This window comes from Peromyscus maniculatus, chromosome 5 (assembly GCF_049852395.1).
Source record: "Peromyscus maniculatus bairdii isolate BWxNUB_F1_BW_parent chromosome 5, HU_Pman_BW_mat_3.1, whole genome shotgun sequence".
NCBI lineage: Eukaryota > Metazoa > Chordata > Mammalia > Rodentia > Cricetidae > Peromyscus > Peromyscus maniculatus.
This window is the reverse complement of record NC_134856.1, coordinates 72690502-72705811: the sequence shown is the minus strand read 5'-3', so window position 1 is coordinate 72705811 and position 15310 is coordinate 72690502. Positions and strand designations below refer to the sequence as shown.

Below are 15310 nucleotides of genomic sequence, written 5' to 3'. Positions count from 1 at the left end.
AGCAGGCCATGTACCTGTGTCCTTTCCTGATCACACTCTCTCCATCTTTTCCTGGCTGTGTCCCTTACCCTTCAGGACAGAAGCAGTTCAAACAGAAAGAGACAGCCCCTCTGGTTGGAACGACCACAGTGTTCTTTGTGCTTCTTTGGGTTATGTATTCAAAACTCCTATTTGGGTCGGGGAGATGGCTCCATGGGTGAGACACTTGACTAGCACAAATGAATACCTAGGTTTAAGACCCAGTAGGACATAAACACAGCATGGTGGTTCACCCCTACAATCTCAGCACTCAGGAGCTGGAAGAAGGGGGATCAGAAGTTCGAACTTATCCTCGGCTTCATAGAGAGTTGGAGGCCAGCCTGGGCTACCTGTCTAAGGAAAAGTCGAGGTGGGGGAGAAAATGGTTTGAATTGAAGGAGTCTTTGATTTTTTTCTCAAAATATTCAGAAGGAAAATTGATGTGACCTTTAGTTGATTAGTTCCTTTTACATTGTGTGGTTAGTAACAGGTAAAGATAAATAACTCCCATCCCTAGCTGGAAATGTAAACCCAGCACTTGAGAATTACTTAACTTGGATGCTATTCCTGCCACAGGTTAGCCCCATATTCCCAGCTTGTTTGAATCTGGAACAAACTAAGTTCCTTGCCAATTAGGTAATGAATGTTTCAGTAAGATCTGCAGCTTAATCTTAATATTGTTGAGAGTCCAGCCTCCTGAACACATGATAAAAGATCTGTACCCGTGCATACGAGGATGTGGCATGTTTAGCTAAAGCAACAGTTTCTTTACCTTAAAAGTCATACACCTGTTTACATATCACTAATGACCAAGTGACACAATTCTGCTAGAAAAATTGAAGAGTAGAATTCAGGTCAGGCAGAAGGAGGGGTTAGCAAGAGAAGCACTCAGAAACCCCGACCCCTTTAAAGCTATAGCTGGTTTTGAGACTTGTCACTACAGGGTCCACAGCTGGGCAGCGGTTGAACTGAGGGATAGTAGACAGCCTCCCACTGCCCCCACTCTGACCTTCCTGGACCCTTGGGACTTGGTCTTTCCATTCTTTTTGAGAAACCCCACCCACCCTCATCCAAGCATATTTGGACAGACCTCTTGATCTGCCCCCACTTGAGTGTGGGTTCCTCAGAGACTTGACTGCCTTAAGAGTCGGGAGTAGGCAGGTGGATCTCTATGAGTTCAAGGCCAGCCTGGTCTACAGAGTGAGTTCCAGCACAGCCAGGACTGTTACACAGAGAAACCCCTGTCTCAGAAAAAAAAAAAAAAAACAAAACCAAACAAACAAACAAAAAGAATGTCCTTTACTGAACTTTCCCTTGGGCACTTATTAAGGGGGAAATTACTAAAGCTAAAAAATGCGAAGAGGAACTATTGGAGTCTGGATCATCTTCAAAGTGGGAAGCCTGGGCCTTACCTGAGACTCTTGTACACTTAAGTTTCTGTGAATTCCTTGCAAAGGGGCTGTGGTGACCATCTAGGGAGATCTTCCCCTTCCTCTTAGAGGATGCACTATTTGGTTTTCTGTTGGCTTGAATCACCTGGGAAGAGGGAACCAACCTCAGCTGAGAAATTGCTCCAAGCAGGTGGGCCTGTAAGCAAGTCTGTGTTCTTATCAGTGGTTGATGTTGAAGGACCCAGCCCACTGTGGACTGTGCCATCCCTGGGCTGGTGGTTCTGGGTTCTATAAGAAAGCAGGCTGAGAAAGCCACGAGGAACAAGCCAGGAAGCAGCATTCCTCCATAGTTTATGCTTCAGTTCCTGCCTCAAGTTCCTGTCCTGACTTCTTCCCTCTGTGATGGAGCATGACCTGAGAGATGTAACCTGAAATAAACCCTTTCCTCCCCGGCCAAAGGTTGCTTTTGATCATGATGTCTATCAGAGAAACAAAAACCACTAGCTAGGACAGAGGGTCACTCGTGCCTGTCAGTTCCTCTCAGTCCCTCTCAGCTAGTGTCATCCCCTGGGGTACAAATGACAGAAAAGACACTATCTAGTAGCTGGAGATACTGACAAAGGAATGATCACCTATGGGGTGGGGCCAAAGGATTAGGACCAGCTGTTTGGAGGAAGAGTGCTGAACTGGAAATGGATTCAAGGGACACACCAGGCAGTGCTGTTGTTCAAATCTTAGACAGTCTTTTAACAAAAAACCCAGAGCCAGATATCTGGGTGAAAGCTGAAAGATCAGAGAAGCAGAACAGCCAGCCACTAGTTCTTACCTCTATGAAATCCTCAGTCTAAAGAGAGTGAGTTCCTGTTTCCTCACACCTTATATACTTTTCTCTGCCCTGCCATATTACTCCTGGGATTAAAGGCGTGTGTCCTTCCCAGGAAAGGCATGAGATCTCAAGTGCTGGGGTTAAAGGTGTGTGCCACCACGCTGGCTCTGTTTCTCTCCTATACTGCATCAGTCTCATGTAGCCCAGTGTGACCTTGAACTCACAGAGATCCAGACGGATCTCTACCTCCGGAGTGATAGGATTAAAGGTGTGTGCCACCACTGCCAGACCTCTATGTCTAACCTAGTGGCTGGCTCTGTCCTCTGATCCTCAGGCAAGTTTATTAGGGTACATAAAATATCACCACACGGTGCCTAGTGTTAGCCACTGAAAGTGCACGAAGAGCAAGCTTTTCCATCTACCATGCTAGGAATAATTGGTGTAAAAGCGAATAATAACTCTCATGCAGATGTAAGCGGAGTACTGTGCCCAGCAAAATTAAAGCTTTTAATTAACATGCTACAAAATTGCCTTTTGCTTAAAGGCAAAAAACCCTATGGAATTTGAGAGAGGGAACTTTCATAACCGTCACCACAGTCAGACTAAAAGATAGTTCAAACATCCAGAATCTCAACCCTGGCCTTCTCCATCGAGTCCCTGATACTGCAGTTCAGTCTTTGTGGTTGACTAGACTTGGTGGTGGTGTTTTTCTGTGGTCTTTGTCTTTTCAAGGTCTCACGATGTAGCTCTGGTTGGCCTGGAACTCACTTATGTAGACCAGTCTGGCCTTGAACCCACAGCGATCTGCCTCTCTCTGCCTCCTGAGTTCTGGCAATAAAGGTGTGTACTGCCAGGACCAGTCAAGGATGACTTTTATGAGATCATTGGGATGTTACATCTGATACTGATGCTTTCCACCCAGCATAATGCTTTTGAGATGGTTCCGAATTATTTTGTACACTGGTAGTTTATTCTCTTCCATTCTCGATCAGTATTTCATTGTAAAGGTTTACAACTATATACCCATCTCTTATTGAAGGGCATTTGAATTGTCCCCAGTTTTTTTAATTTTTAATTAACTTTTAATATAGCATACAAAATAATGAGCTTTGCCATGGCATTTTCTTAGATATGTGTCGTTGCATTTTGTTCTAATTCATTTCCCTCTCCTTACCCCTCTATGCTTTTCAGATTAATTCAGAGCATAGTTAGTATTTGGTCATTTGGTTGACTGGATGTGGGATTTTATTATTGTTTACTCCCAAAGGAAAGGGAAGGGGAAGAAAGAAGAAGAAAAAGTGAAAGAGGAAGAAGAGGTCATGGCAATGCCCAAAATGACAGAAAGCAGCCCGGACAAAGAATGGTACCCACCTCTTGACCCCGAGTTCTGCGTGTATGTGTTCGAGGTGACCAAGTCCATACTGCCCATCGTCAATATTAAGGACCAGATTGAGGCCCTGGCCAAGTGAGTCGCTCCCTCCCCATCTCCCTCTCCCTTCTTCTCTCTCTGTGTATACTTATTTCTGAGTCAGTTTAAAAAAGCTTCAGTGGTTTGCTTTTTTTAAAGTTAATTTAGAATAAAACCAACAAAATAAACCGCAGTGGTCCACGGCGCCTGAGCTCTGACTCCGCAGCAGAAGCACAATGAATTAAAGGTGCTCTTCATGTCTGTGAAGCTGCATTTCTGTGAGGAATGAGAGCCGAAGTTGCTTAGAGACAAACAGTCTGTGTTTTCTTCTAGCTAAGCTGTTAAAAAGCATCTTTGATACGATCATAGAGAAGTTGTGAATGAATTTGCGTTAAAAATTAAATCATTCCTTAGGTGTAGGGGATATTCAGCCTTTAAAGGCATCCTATTGTGGATTCTCTATAAACTCGCTCATTGCTCTTTTTAAAGCCCAAATAAGCATCTGCTTTTCTGATGGGTGTCTGCCAGTTTGCTTGCTATTTCTCTCGAGTGGGCTGTGGGCATTCTGGGAGCTTGCTGCAGGGCAGACTAGAGAACTCGGTGTAAGCCTCGGGAAGGGAAGTTGTCCTCCTCCTTCGTGCTAAAGAGGCCAAGGCCAGGGGCAGGACTGTGAGGGAGCAGGAAAGACTAGAAATGGGGGATGGGCTTCCATGATTGACACAACCCAGCAGGGCGCCTTCTGGCTCCAGCAACAGCTGCAGTCTCTGTGGGAGCCCTGTCCACTCCAGGTGGGAGTCAAGTAGCAGTCCTCGAACCTGGAAGTGACAACTGTAAACCTCACAGCTGCCAGATCACCGACTTCCGTCAGCCACGGCCGGGGGGAGAATGAGGGCGTGTGGCTATCGAAGGATTTCCGTGTCCTTGAGACGTGATGAGTCTCGCAGAGCTCTGATTCGAGTCCTGTGAACATTGGTCCGATGCCTCCCAGCACCGTGTTCCTAGCTGAGGCTCTCCTCCTCGTTTCTCGATCACCTTATTTTCTTTTTCTTTCTTTCTTTTTTATTTTTATTTATTTATTTATTTATTTATTTATTTATTTATTTATTTATTTATTTATTTATTTATTTATTTATTTATTTATTTATTTATTTATTTTTTTGGTTTTTCGAGACAGGGTTTCTCTGTGTAGCTTTGCGCCTTTCCTGGAACTCGCTTTGGAGACCAGGCTGGCCTCGAACTCACAGAGATCCACCTGCCTCTGCCTCCCGAGTGCTGGGATTAAAGGTGTGCGCCACCACCGCCCGGCCTTGAATCACCTTATTTTCAAACATGAATGGGTGATGACAAGTCGTGGCAGAGGGCTGTTCCACCACATGACAGGCTGTCACGTGACGGGTGGATTGACAGCTCGGCTCCACCTCCCTGACTCATTGCTTGCTTAGGTTTTGTTTAGCTTTGGGGTTTTCCTTTGTTTTGGTTTTGTTGCTCTGGTTTGTTTTGCTGTGTTTTGAGTTTTGTTAGACAGTATTCCTCATAGTACAGCCAAAGGCCAATCTTTCCTTTAAATTTTCAATTTTTCCGTTTTCCCCTGAATGTGTTCTTAGTTACAGAGAATTTTTGGAGATGTGTTTATTGACATTATCCTACGAGATCCTACTATTTGGGGGGGAACCTCAAAAACAAAGTACCCCAATTTCTTCACCTCCCACCCATCTGCTACCCTCCATACATTTCCTCACCTCCCACCCATCTGCTACCCTTCATACATTTCCTCACCTCCCACCCATCAGCTACCCTCCATACATTTCCTCATCTCCCACCCTCCATACATATCCTCACCTCCCACCCATCTGCTACCCTCCATACATATCCTCACCTCCCACCCTCTCTTACCCCCTCCATACATTTTCTCATCTCCAACCCATCTGCTACTCCCATATGTTTTTCTTCTTTCTCTTCTTCCTCTCTCCTTTGATACCAGTATTATATAATACCATATCTTTCGTCATTGAAAAGATAAATTTTAAATGAAAAAAATTATGAAATTTATACTGCTTATAAGCCCAGTCTTCAGGAGGCAGAGGCAGGAGAAGCCTCAGGGGCAAGGCCAGCCTGGGCCACATGCTGAGATCTTATCACAAGAGAATAGGTATTCCTCCCCACCCCCATGACCCCACTTGAAAATGTCCATGAGTCTAGTGGAAAACTTGACTAGGTTCCTCTTGCTTTTGAGCTGAAATGCCTTGGAAGAAGAAAGCCCACCAGATATTAAATGCCTTTACATCCAGACTAAAACACTTAGCGCTGTTCAAGAATAAGATAAAGTTTTAAAGTTACATTTATAATTAGTGTGGTAATCACTTGGCTTGTGTTATACCCTTTGGGATCTTAGCCTTCATTTTCTTTTTTGCACTGGATTAAATCAGCACGATTTTAGTTTATAAATGTATTTGTGATTGTCTCAGATGATGATTTTCCCCAAAAGTACATTTTTTAAAGTAAAGCAAACAAAAAAACAGAGGAAATGTAGTTTTTACATGTCTAATTGTATACATAATCGTACATAAACCATCTAAACTAAGTGACTAAAACTGTTTTTCATCTCAATGTAATGGGCACAGGTATGTGGCAGATAAAATGGGCGGTAGGATTCCAAAAGAGAAGCTATCTGATTTCAGCTGGGAACTTCACATAAGTGAGCTGAAATTTCAACTGAAATCCAATGTCGTTCCAATTGGGTATATCAAGAAAGGAATCTTTTATCATCGAGCTTTGCTTTTCAAGGTATTTAAAGTGTTTTTGTCTCATTTTCCATTAGATTAAAAAGTTTTGTCTTTATCTCATCAGACTGAGTCAGTTGCTAACATTTAACTGGACAATATTAATCTTTGCATTTATACTTATTTAGTTTTAAATATTTGTGATTTTTATATATGTACATATACATGGATAAATAATATCAAATTTTCATTAAGTTAAAAAAACAACTTTCTAAATGATATGGACATTTACACATAGAATAACACTGACATGTGAATCAGTGGTCCTTTTAGGGAATGCAGAGGATATCATCTAGATAGCAAGAGGAAGAGAGAAAGAGAGTGGGTATAAAGTTGAAGGCCTGATGTAAAGCATCAGATAAGTCTGCCCTTCATCCTAAAATGTGAGTAACCACTAAAAATTGTCAGGGAGGAAGAATGTGATTTTGAAAGACCATTCAGGCTGTAGAGGGGGAGATGAATTAGAACAGACACAAACTAGAGACAGGATGACCTATTAAAAGATGTCTGGACAGTGAGTACAAGTGACTCATACCATGGACACGTTACTCTGTGTGGAAGAGAATGAAGCTGAGAAGACTTTGGTTGTAACAACCAAAAGGACTTGGTAGTTGCCTGAGCATGGTAGGGGAGAATGCCTGGGAAGAGCAGACTGACCCCATGTCCTGGGAAGGGCAAGCAAAGAAGACAGCCCCCTTCACCGAGACTGAGCACTAGGGAAGTGTGAGGCTTAAGAGAGTGTGGTCTTGATCCGTTGGGTAGGAACTGAGAAAATGCTCCCAGAACATAGAGACCAAATGATTAAGTTCCGTCCATCTCCCAAATACAGAGTTCTCTATTAGATACTTTTCTCCTTTCTGTGACCAACTACCTGGCAGGAAGCAATTTAAGGGAAGAAGGATTTGAGAGTTCAGTCCACCGGGGCATGGGAGGTATGGCAGCAGCAGCTGGTAACACTGCACCCAGGGTCAGGGAGAGAGAGAAATGCTGATGTGAAGCTATGTTTGTTCTTTTTCTCCCCTTTATGCTGTCTGGGACCCCAAGCCCTTGTCCTTCTTCAGTTAAAACTCTTCGAAATTTCATTACAAAATACCCTGAGGCATGTCTACTAGGTGATTCTAAAGCCAATGAAGTCAACAATGACTTCATTACCAGTTTAACAACCAAACTCAACATTTTAAGTGAAAATATTCCATATCTCATTCTGAAAGACTCATGGGCATCTCATGACGCAAACTGTACTTAGTTATATGTAAGAGTCCCCCAAATCTTAACAGTCCTATTATTGTTCAAAAGTCCAAAGTCTCTCCTAAGAGTCAAAGCAACCTCTTAACTACAATGCCCATAAAAACATTTTTCAAATTACATAATTCTACCATATAACGTCACAGAATAATCATTGCCATTCCAAGAGGTAGGAACAGGAACATAGTAAGAAAAGACTGGGTCAAAGTATGACCAAAACTCAACAGAGAGCTGGGTATTGTGGCTCTTAGCACTTGGGAGGCAGAGGCAGGCAAATCTCTGCATTCAAGGCCAGTCTGATCTACAGACTAACAGGTAGGACTATACAGAGAAATTTGTCTTGAAAAACAAAAACAAAAACAAAAACCTTAACAGGGAACACGGCAATTCCTACACCACCACGTTCAGCATCCAGGGCTTGTAATAGAACCAACTGGGCTTCTGAAGCCCCGCCCCTCCAGCTCTGTCTCTTGCAGCACATGACTGACCACTCTCTTGGACAAGCTGTGTTCTGTAGCTGCATCTTTCCTTGGCCGATGGCTCATGGTCTTAGCATTTCCAACATCTTGGGGCCTCTACTTGTGTTGGTTTGAATGAAAATGTCCTCCATAGGCCCAAGGGGAGTGGCTCTATTAGGAGGTGTGGTCTTGTTGGAGTAGGTGTGGCTTTGTTAGAGGAAGTGTGCCACTGGGGGCAGGCTTTGAGGTCTCAGATGCTCAAGCCAGGCCCAATGTCTCAATCTCTTCCTGCTGCCTGAGGATCCGGATGTAGAACTCTTAGCTACCTCTCCAGCACCGTGTCTGTCTGAATGCCACCATCCTTCCTGCCGTGATAATAATGAACTCAACCTCTGAGCTGTAAGCCAGACCCAGTTAGTTGTGTCCTTAGAAGAGTTGTTGTGGTCATGGTGTCTCTTCACAGCAGTAAAACCCAACTGAGACACCACTGTAGCTTGGGGTTTATCTTCACACGTTTCTACATGGCACCTCACAATAAGTCTTCCCTCCTCAATTAACCTGTCTGGAAATGCCCTCAGAGATGTACCCAAGGTGTGTCACAAGAAGACAAATACTGTTAGCCATTGTCTTAGTTAGGGGTTACTATTGCTCTGATGAAACACTATGACCAAAGAAAATTGGGGAGGAAAGGGTTTATTTGACTTACACTTGATTGTGGTCCATGACTGAAGGAAGTCAGGACAGGAACTCAAACAGGGCAAGAACCTGGAGGCAGAAGTTGATGCAGAGGTCATGGAGAAGTGCTGCTTACTGGCTTGTTCCTCATGGCTTGCTCAACTTGCTTTCTTATAGAACCCAGGACCACCAGCCCAGGGGTGGCCCCACCCACAATGGGCTGGACCCTCCCCCATCAATCACTAATTAAGAAAGTGCTCTCCAGACTTGCCTACAGCTAGTCTTATGGAAGTATTTTCTCAATGGGGGCTCCCTCTTCTCAGATGATTGTAGAATGAAACTGTCCAACACATCATCCAAGTCTCTTCTGTTTTTTCTTCATGAATTTCCAAGGGTAGGATCTTCACTTGCCCCTAAATAGTGCCCAAATGGCTAATAGTCACAGATTCCTGCATTCATACCTTAGATCTCTCAATTCCGGATCTTTCTATCAGATCACTTTCCAATTAGCTCCATGTGAGAACCTTATGGGCACTGTGTTAGCTTAGTTGCTATAACAAAACACCACAAGGCAGGAGATTGTATCTCTTCCTGTTTGCCTGTTTGTTTGAGACAGAGTCTCTCTTCATAGCCCTGTCTATTTTAGAACTCATTCTGTAGACCAGGGTGGCTTCGAACTCACAGAGATCTGCCTGCCTCTGCCTCCTGAGTGCTGGGATTGAAAGCGTTCGCCATCACACCCAGCAGTTCCTGTTTTTTTTTTTTTTTTTTTTTTTGGTTTTTCGAGACAGGGTTTCTCTGTGTAGCTTTGCGCCTTTCCTGGGACTCACTTGGTAGCCCAGGCTGGCCTCGAACTCACAGAGATCCGCCTGGCTCTGCCTCCCGAGTGCTGGGATTAAAGGCGTGCGCCACCACTGCCCGGCCAGTTCCTGTTTTTGTAAGGGCAGTAATTCCTGGGGAGGGAGGTCTGACCCTATGAGCCTCTAAGCCTAGTCACCTCCCCAAAGATTCACCTCCAAAAACATTAGAACTTAGGGCTTCAACATACAGATTGGGGGGGGCACTCAAATATTCGGTCCCTAACTCTTTATGCCAACCTGAATTGATTGCCTTCATATGTTACCTGGGTCATGCAATTAATTCCTCAACTTTCCACCCCTGACATCCTGAGCATGGTATTCATGAATCTTTTACCCTCTCCACACGTGTTCTTCATCCTGTTTTCTCCCAGACTGATGGCTCTTGATTGGCCTTACTCTCTCTGCCCTTGGGCCTGCTGGATACACTGACCACCGACTCGCTCATTTCCCTCCTCTCCTGTCTGTCTCTCACTGCTGCCTTGCCAGCCAGCCTGGACTGGTTGTCAGGCCTGTCTACTCTGACGCACAGGCTGCAGAGCATGACACGGGTGTCTGCATTTAGGAGCAGGTGTGTGTCCGTCCTGTTCCAGCTCGTCACGGACATTCTCCTGATCTCTCCAGCAGCTAAGCCCCCTCTGCTCCCCTTCCTTCTGAGAGCTGGAGACCTTTGTGTGTTCCTCATTACAGGGAAAACAGATGTTCAGACACAAGCTTGTGCACTCACTCACCAGCTCACAAGGATGTGTGCACTCAGTTCACCAACTCCCAAGGTTGTGTTCACTCTCTCACCAGCTAACAAGGTTGTGTTCACTCACTCACCAGCTCACAAGGTTGTGTTCACTCACTCACCAGCTCACAAGGTTGTGTTCACTCTCTCACCAGCTCACAAGGTTGTGTTCACTCACTCACCAGCTCACAAGGTTGTGTTCACTCACTCACCAGCTCACAAGGCTGTGTTCACTCACTCACCAGCTAACAAGGTTGTGTTCACTCACTCACCAGCTCACAAGGTTGTGTTCACTCTCTCACCAGCTCCCAAGGTCACTGCACATAGGAGGCAGACACTCGATTCTTCCTTTAGGTCACTACCTGCAGTGACCTTGGGAAAGTACTGGACTGCGATGGTACTTTTTCATCCTGACCGACAGCCCACAAATAACGACACGGAGACGTATTATTAAGTATGAAAGTTTGTCTTATGCTTAGGCTTGTCCCACTATCTCTTATAACTTAACCTGCTTCTATTAATCTACATTTTGCCACATGGCATTCTTTCATTCTGTATGTCCAGCTCCCTCTGCATCTCTTAATCCGTGTGCCTAGATTCCTCCTCCTCTTCATCTCCCTCTCTCTCCAAAAATCCCACCTGTCTCTCCTACCTAACTATTGGCCATTCATCTCTTCATTAAACAGATCACAGTGACACATCAGTGTAAACAAATATTCCGAAACACTTGACCTCAGCTTCACTCTGTAAAATGGGGGATGGTAATCTATTGTAGTGATTTAAAGCGCTTTGACAGGAAATAAGAGACATACCACTAAATGTTACCTTGGAAAACATCACACACACACATGGTCTTTGCATCCCACTGGATGATACAAGGGAGTCTATTCATTCATTATAGTACAGCTGAAAAGTTTTAAATTATTTTAAAGATATTTTAAAAGGGGAAAAAAAAGAAACCTCCAAATCAGGGGGAATCAGGGTACCCCAGAGAGATTCCTGCAGTGAGGTGGTTACAGAAAGCCAGAGAGCTAGTTGTAGTTGGGGGTCTCCTTGGGACTGCAAGGGTGATAGATTTTGATGTCGTTAGTTCTGTGGTCACTGTTTTCTAGGCCATCTCCAGCTACAGGACAAACAATATCAACATCAGAACCTAAGAGTCCTGGAAATGACCACCAAGTTTCATCATATGGGTCTTTTCCGAACTATGCAGTCTGGTGCAGTCATTGCATATTTAATTAAAATATTAATATGCCCGCTATGAAAACACAGTTCTGTTCCCCTGGTGCTATTTAGCCTTTGCTGAGTACTTACTCTTGGGGCTTGGCACCCACTAATTCATCACACAACCATGAAGCTACCATGATTCTCCCCAGCTCACAAAGGAAGACATGGAAGCCTGGGTTTGCCAATCCCTTCGCTTAGAGTCACTAGTTGGTAAGAATCTGGGTTAAACTGAAATGCAAACCAAGGCAGCCTAACCAAGCTCTTCTTTTCATTATAGTACAGCTGAAAAGTTTTTTTAATTATTTTAAAGATACTTAAGAGGGGGGAAAACCCTCCAAATCCGGGGGAATCAGAGTGCTCCAGAGAGATTCCTGCAGTGAGGTGGTTGCAGAAAGCCAGAGAGCTGGTTGCAGTTGGGGGATCTCCTGCACCGTGGTGCCTTCCACATCGCACGGCAGACTGGCTGGAAATGGGACTTCCTTCAGTCTCTCCGCCTATTAGAGCCAAAGAGCAGCCTCGGATGTGGACAGACTGGTGGGTCCACGGGCTGGATCCCTGGGATAGCTTCCCTCCAACCACCTCATCTATCCATCTACTCCATTAACTGCCTGAAGAGTGTCCTTTCCCAGGACACTGACACACACTGAGTCTACAGATGACATGCCATCAGGGACAGCCAACGCTCGGCTGCACTGGTCTCCATTTTCCACCTTCGAGTCCAACATTTTCTTTGCATGCCTGTGTTTAACTCTCTCCAAAGTTCCGTCTCCCACTAAGGAGCTCTTGCCACCTGCTTGCCTATGGCCCTGAGCCCCAGGTGTCTTGTTCCTCCCTCAGGCACTGGCTGATAAAATCGGTGTGGGCTGCTGCCTGGTGCGCGGTGAGTACAGCCGAGCATGGAACGAAGTGAAGCTGCTGAACGAGGGTCGGAAGGGCGTCACTGGGAGCCTGCCCCCACCCGAAGAGTTCATCGTGGACCTCATGTTCCACCCGGGGGCCCTGCTGAAGCTCCGCAGCAAAGAGGCAGACCTCTACCGCTTTCTCTAGTCACCAAAGGAGCGCAGAAGCGCTCCAACCGGAAACTGTCTCCACGTGCTTTCTAAGAAGGGCACTCGCTGATTTGATCACTTCAAATAAAGGAATTGGAAATGGTTTGTGTGTCGAAATAAACTGTGGGTGCGACTGTGCGGTGGTGTTCTGGATTCCAGGCTGTGGAGTTCAGGCATCGGTCAGGGCCTCCCTCACATGCTCCCCCATCCTCACACAAGGTTATTGTGGGTGAAACCGTTCAGCTCTCAGAGTTTAGGAATCGTCAATGAAGGCATCGCACAGCAGCTTCCTGTAATGGAGTGGGCTTGTCACCGTCCCTCTTGGTATCCAGATGAGTCAGATGATACTTGGTTTAAATTAACTCAGTCACCGTGTCTGTCTTTAAGATTTGAGACTAGTATTTCAAAGTGCTTCCTAAGAGGTTTTCAGTAACTAGACAATGGGTTTCTCCTGAAACGGTAAGCCAGATCAAGCCGAACTAGAAAAGCAAAAGAACAGGTATATTTGAGCAAAGCAACTCCACAGATGGGGCTGAAGAAGTCACGTGGCGGAACTAACGCAGGAAGCATATATACCCTGTAGGCTAGGGGGTGATGATGTGTCCTCCACAAGCTGGGTTTGTGTCCGAGTATGGTCAAAAACTAAAGCTGCTGTAGCCTCCAAGAATGCAGAACTGGGCTTTTGGCTCCTTTTCTTTGTTGGAGATTTTCTGAGAGGTCAGGGTTTGGAGAGGGGGGGTGCTTCTCAGTCCATTTTATATATTTATTTCCCTATAAAATCAGAGAGATTTTATAGGGAAAAACCACAAATAATTTCTAACTTCATTGTTCATGTTTGGTTTTTTTTTTTGTTTTGTTTTGTTTTTTTGTTTTTCGAGACAGGGTTTCTCTGTGTAGCTTTGCACCTTTCCTGGAACTCGCTTTGGAGACCAGGCTGGCCTCGAACTCACAGAGATCCGCCTGCCTCTGCCTCCCGAGTGCTGGCATTAAAGGCGTGCGCCACCACCGCCCGGCTGTTTTTTATTATTTGACTTCTATTGATTCTTTGTGGATTTCACATCATGCATTCCAATCCCACCCCTCTCCTTGTCCCCTCAAATTTGCCTTCTGCCCCTGAAATCTCCCCTCCAAAACAAAAGCAAATTTAAAAGGAAAATCAAAAACCAAGCAAAAGAAAAAAAAAACACAAAAAGGAAAAAAAACTCTTGTCTTGAAAACTGTAGTGTGGCTGTTGAACTACACAGTTTAGCCTTTAGTCCATTCATCTTTACTTGTATTGTACCCATTTCGCAAAACCCCCAGAGACCACCAAGGAACCTGTTTCCGATGCAAGCACATAAGGGTTCTTTTATTGTCAGGTTCAACCTGGGCCACCACAGGGCAGATGGAAGGAAATGTTGCAGGTGGCCACGAGCCCAGGTGTAGAGAGATTTTATAGGGAAAAACCACAAGCTGAGAATTACACGTTTGGAATTGGGTAGAAGGGATATGGGGCAAGGTGATTTTTTTTGCAACTATTGGTCTAGACTTTCGGTGCAAAGCCATATCTGAAACTATTGGATTGTACTTTTGACGGGAAACCACAACCCACTGAACAGGATTATCTGGACTGCTCAGCAGGATTATCTAGATAGCTTCAAGGGCCATAAACCACAGACAGAATGTCTACAGGAATATACTGCCCTGTATCTGTTCAAGTTGTCATGGCACATTCCTGAGGTCCTTCCTGGAACTGAGTACAGCAGGTGGTCTGAGATGGTGGCCCTACCCTAAGATGGAGTCTGTATTGCCTTCACACTTGCAAGTGTTCATTGCCATGAATCATCGGTGTGGCTGGAGGCCTCTGGCTTCTGCCTTGCCACCAATCATAAGCTCTCACTGGGGCTCCTCCTGGACATCCTGCTGTCCTGTGTCATAGAGATGCTGCTGTTCTGGACCTGCAGGTTCATTCCCTTCATGTGCTCCAACAATTCACAGATGAGGTGGATGCTGGGGTGGACCAACGCATTGCCCTGGTTCTAGGCTTGAGTGGTAGCTGAGCTGGTCAGACCATCAGCGCTTCCTCATCACCACCACCCAGGCGAGCTCTCCAGCACTGCCTTGGCTAGCTTACCCAGTGCAGCCTGTAACAAGGAGTGGGACCAGTTTTCCTGCTCTAGGAACCTCAGATCTGGGTCACCCACACTCACACCACCAGGGCCAGCTCCTCTACTTTGTCCAGGCGAAGTGCAGGGCTCTCTCTCTCTCTCTCTCTCTCTCTCTCTCTCTCTCTCTCTCTCTCTCTCTCTCTCTCTCTTTTACTGTAGAGGGCATTATGGGGAGGGGAGACAGGGTCATCTTTCCTGCTCCCAGGCCCTCAGGACTGACTCACCAGTGTCCCCAACAACAGGGTCGGCTCTAGAGTGCTGACCAGGAGGGGTGCAGGGCCTGCTCTCATGTGTGCTGCAGCTGGAGAGGGGCAGGGCTAGTTCTCTCACTCTCATGACCTGGGGGCCAGCTCTCTCTCTTGCCTGCTGGTGGTAGCAAGGGGTGGGAAGGGGGAGGGCATCTTTCTCTCACCCATTCCACCATATGGCAGACAGGGGTGGGTGGGTGGGTGGGTCAGCTGTCCTGCTCTCACACCCTCAGGGTCTGCTCAACTGCATC

At 45.6% G+C, this 15310-nt stretch overlaps 1 protein-coding gene across 5 annotated transcripts in view; it reads left to right on the top strand.

Annotated features, from left to right (window-relative positions):
• Positions 1–12767, top strand: part of Armc3 (armadillo repeat containing 3) — a 91008-nt gene extending 78241 nt beyond the window's left edge. For all 5 annotated transcript variants that reach the window (XM_042278040.2, XM_015997436.3, XM_042278043.2 and 2 more), the window contains 3 exons: positions 3503–3700; positions 6265–6427; positions 12453–12767. In XM_042278040.2, the coding sequence (XP_042133974.2) occupies positions 3503–3700; positions 6265–6427; positions 12453–12662 (571 nt within the window). In that variant the 3' untranslated portion in view covers positions 12663–12767. The remainder of the gene's footprint in view (positions 1–3502; positions 3701–6264; positions 6428–12452) is intronic.
• Positions 12768–15310: the final 2543 nt, after the last annotated feature.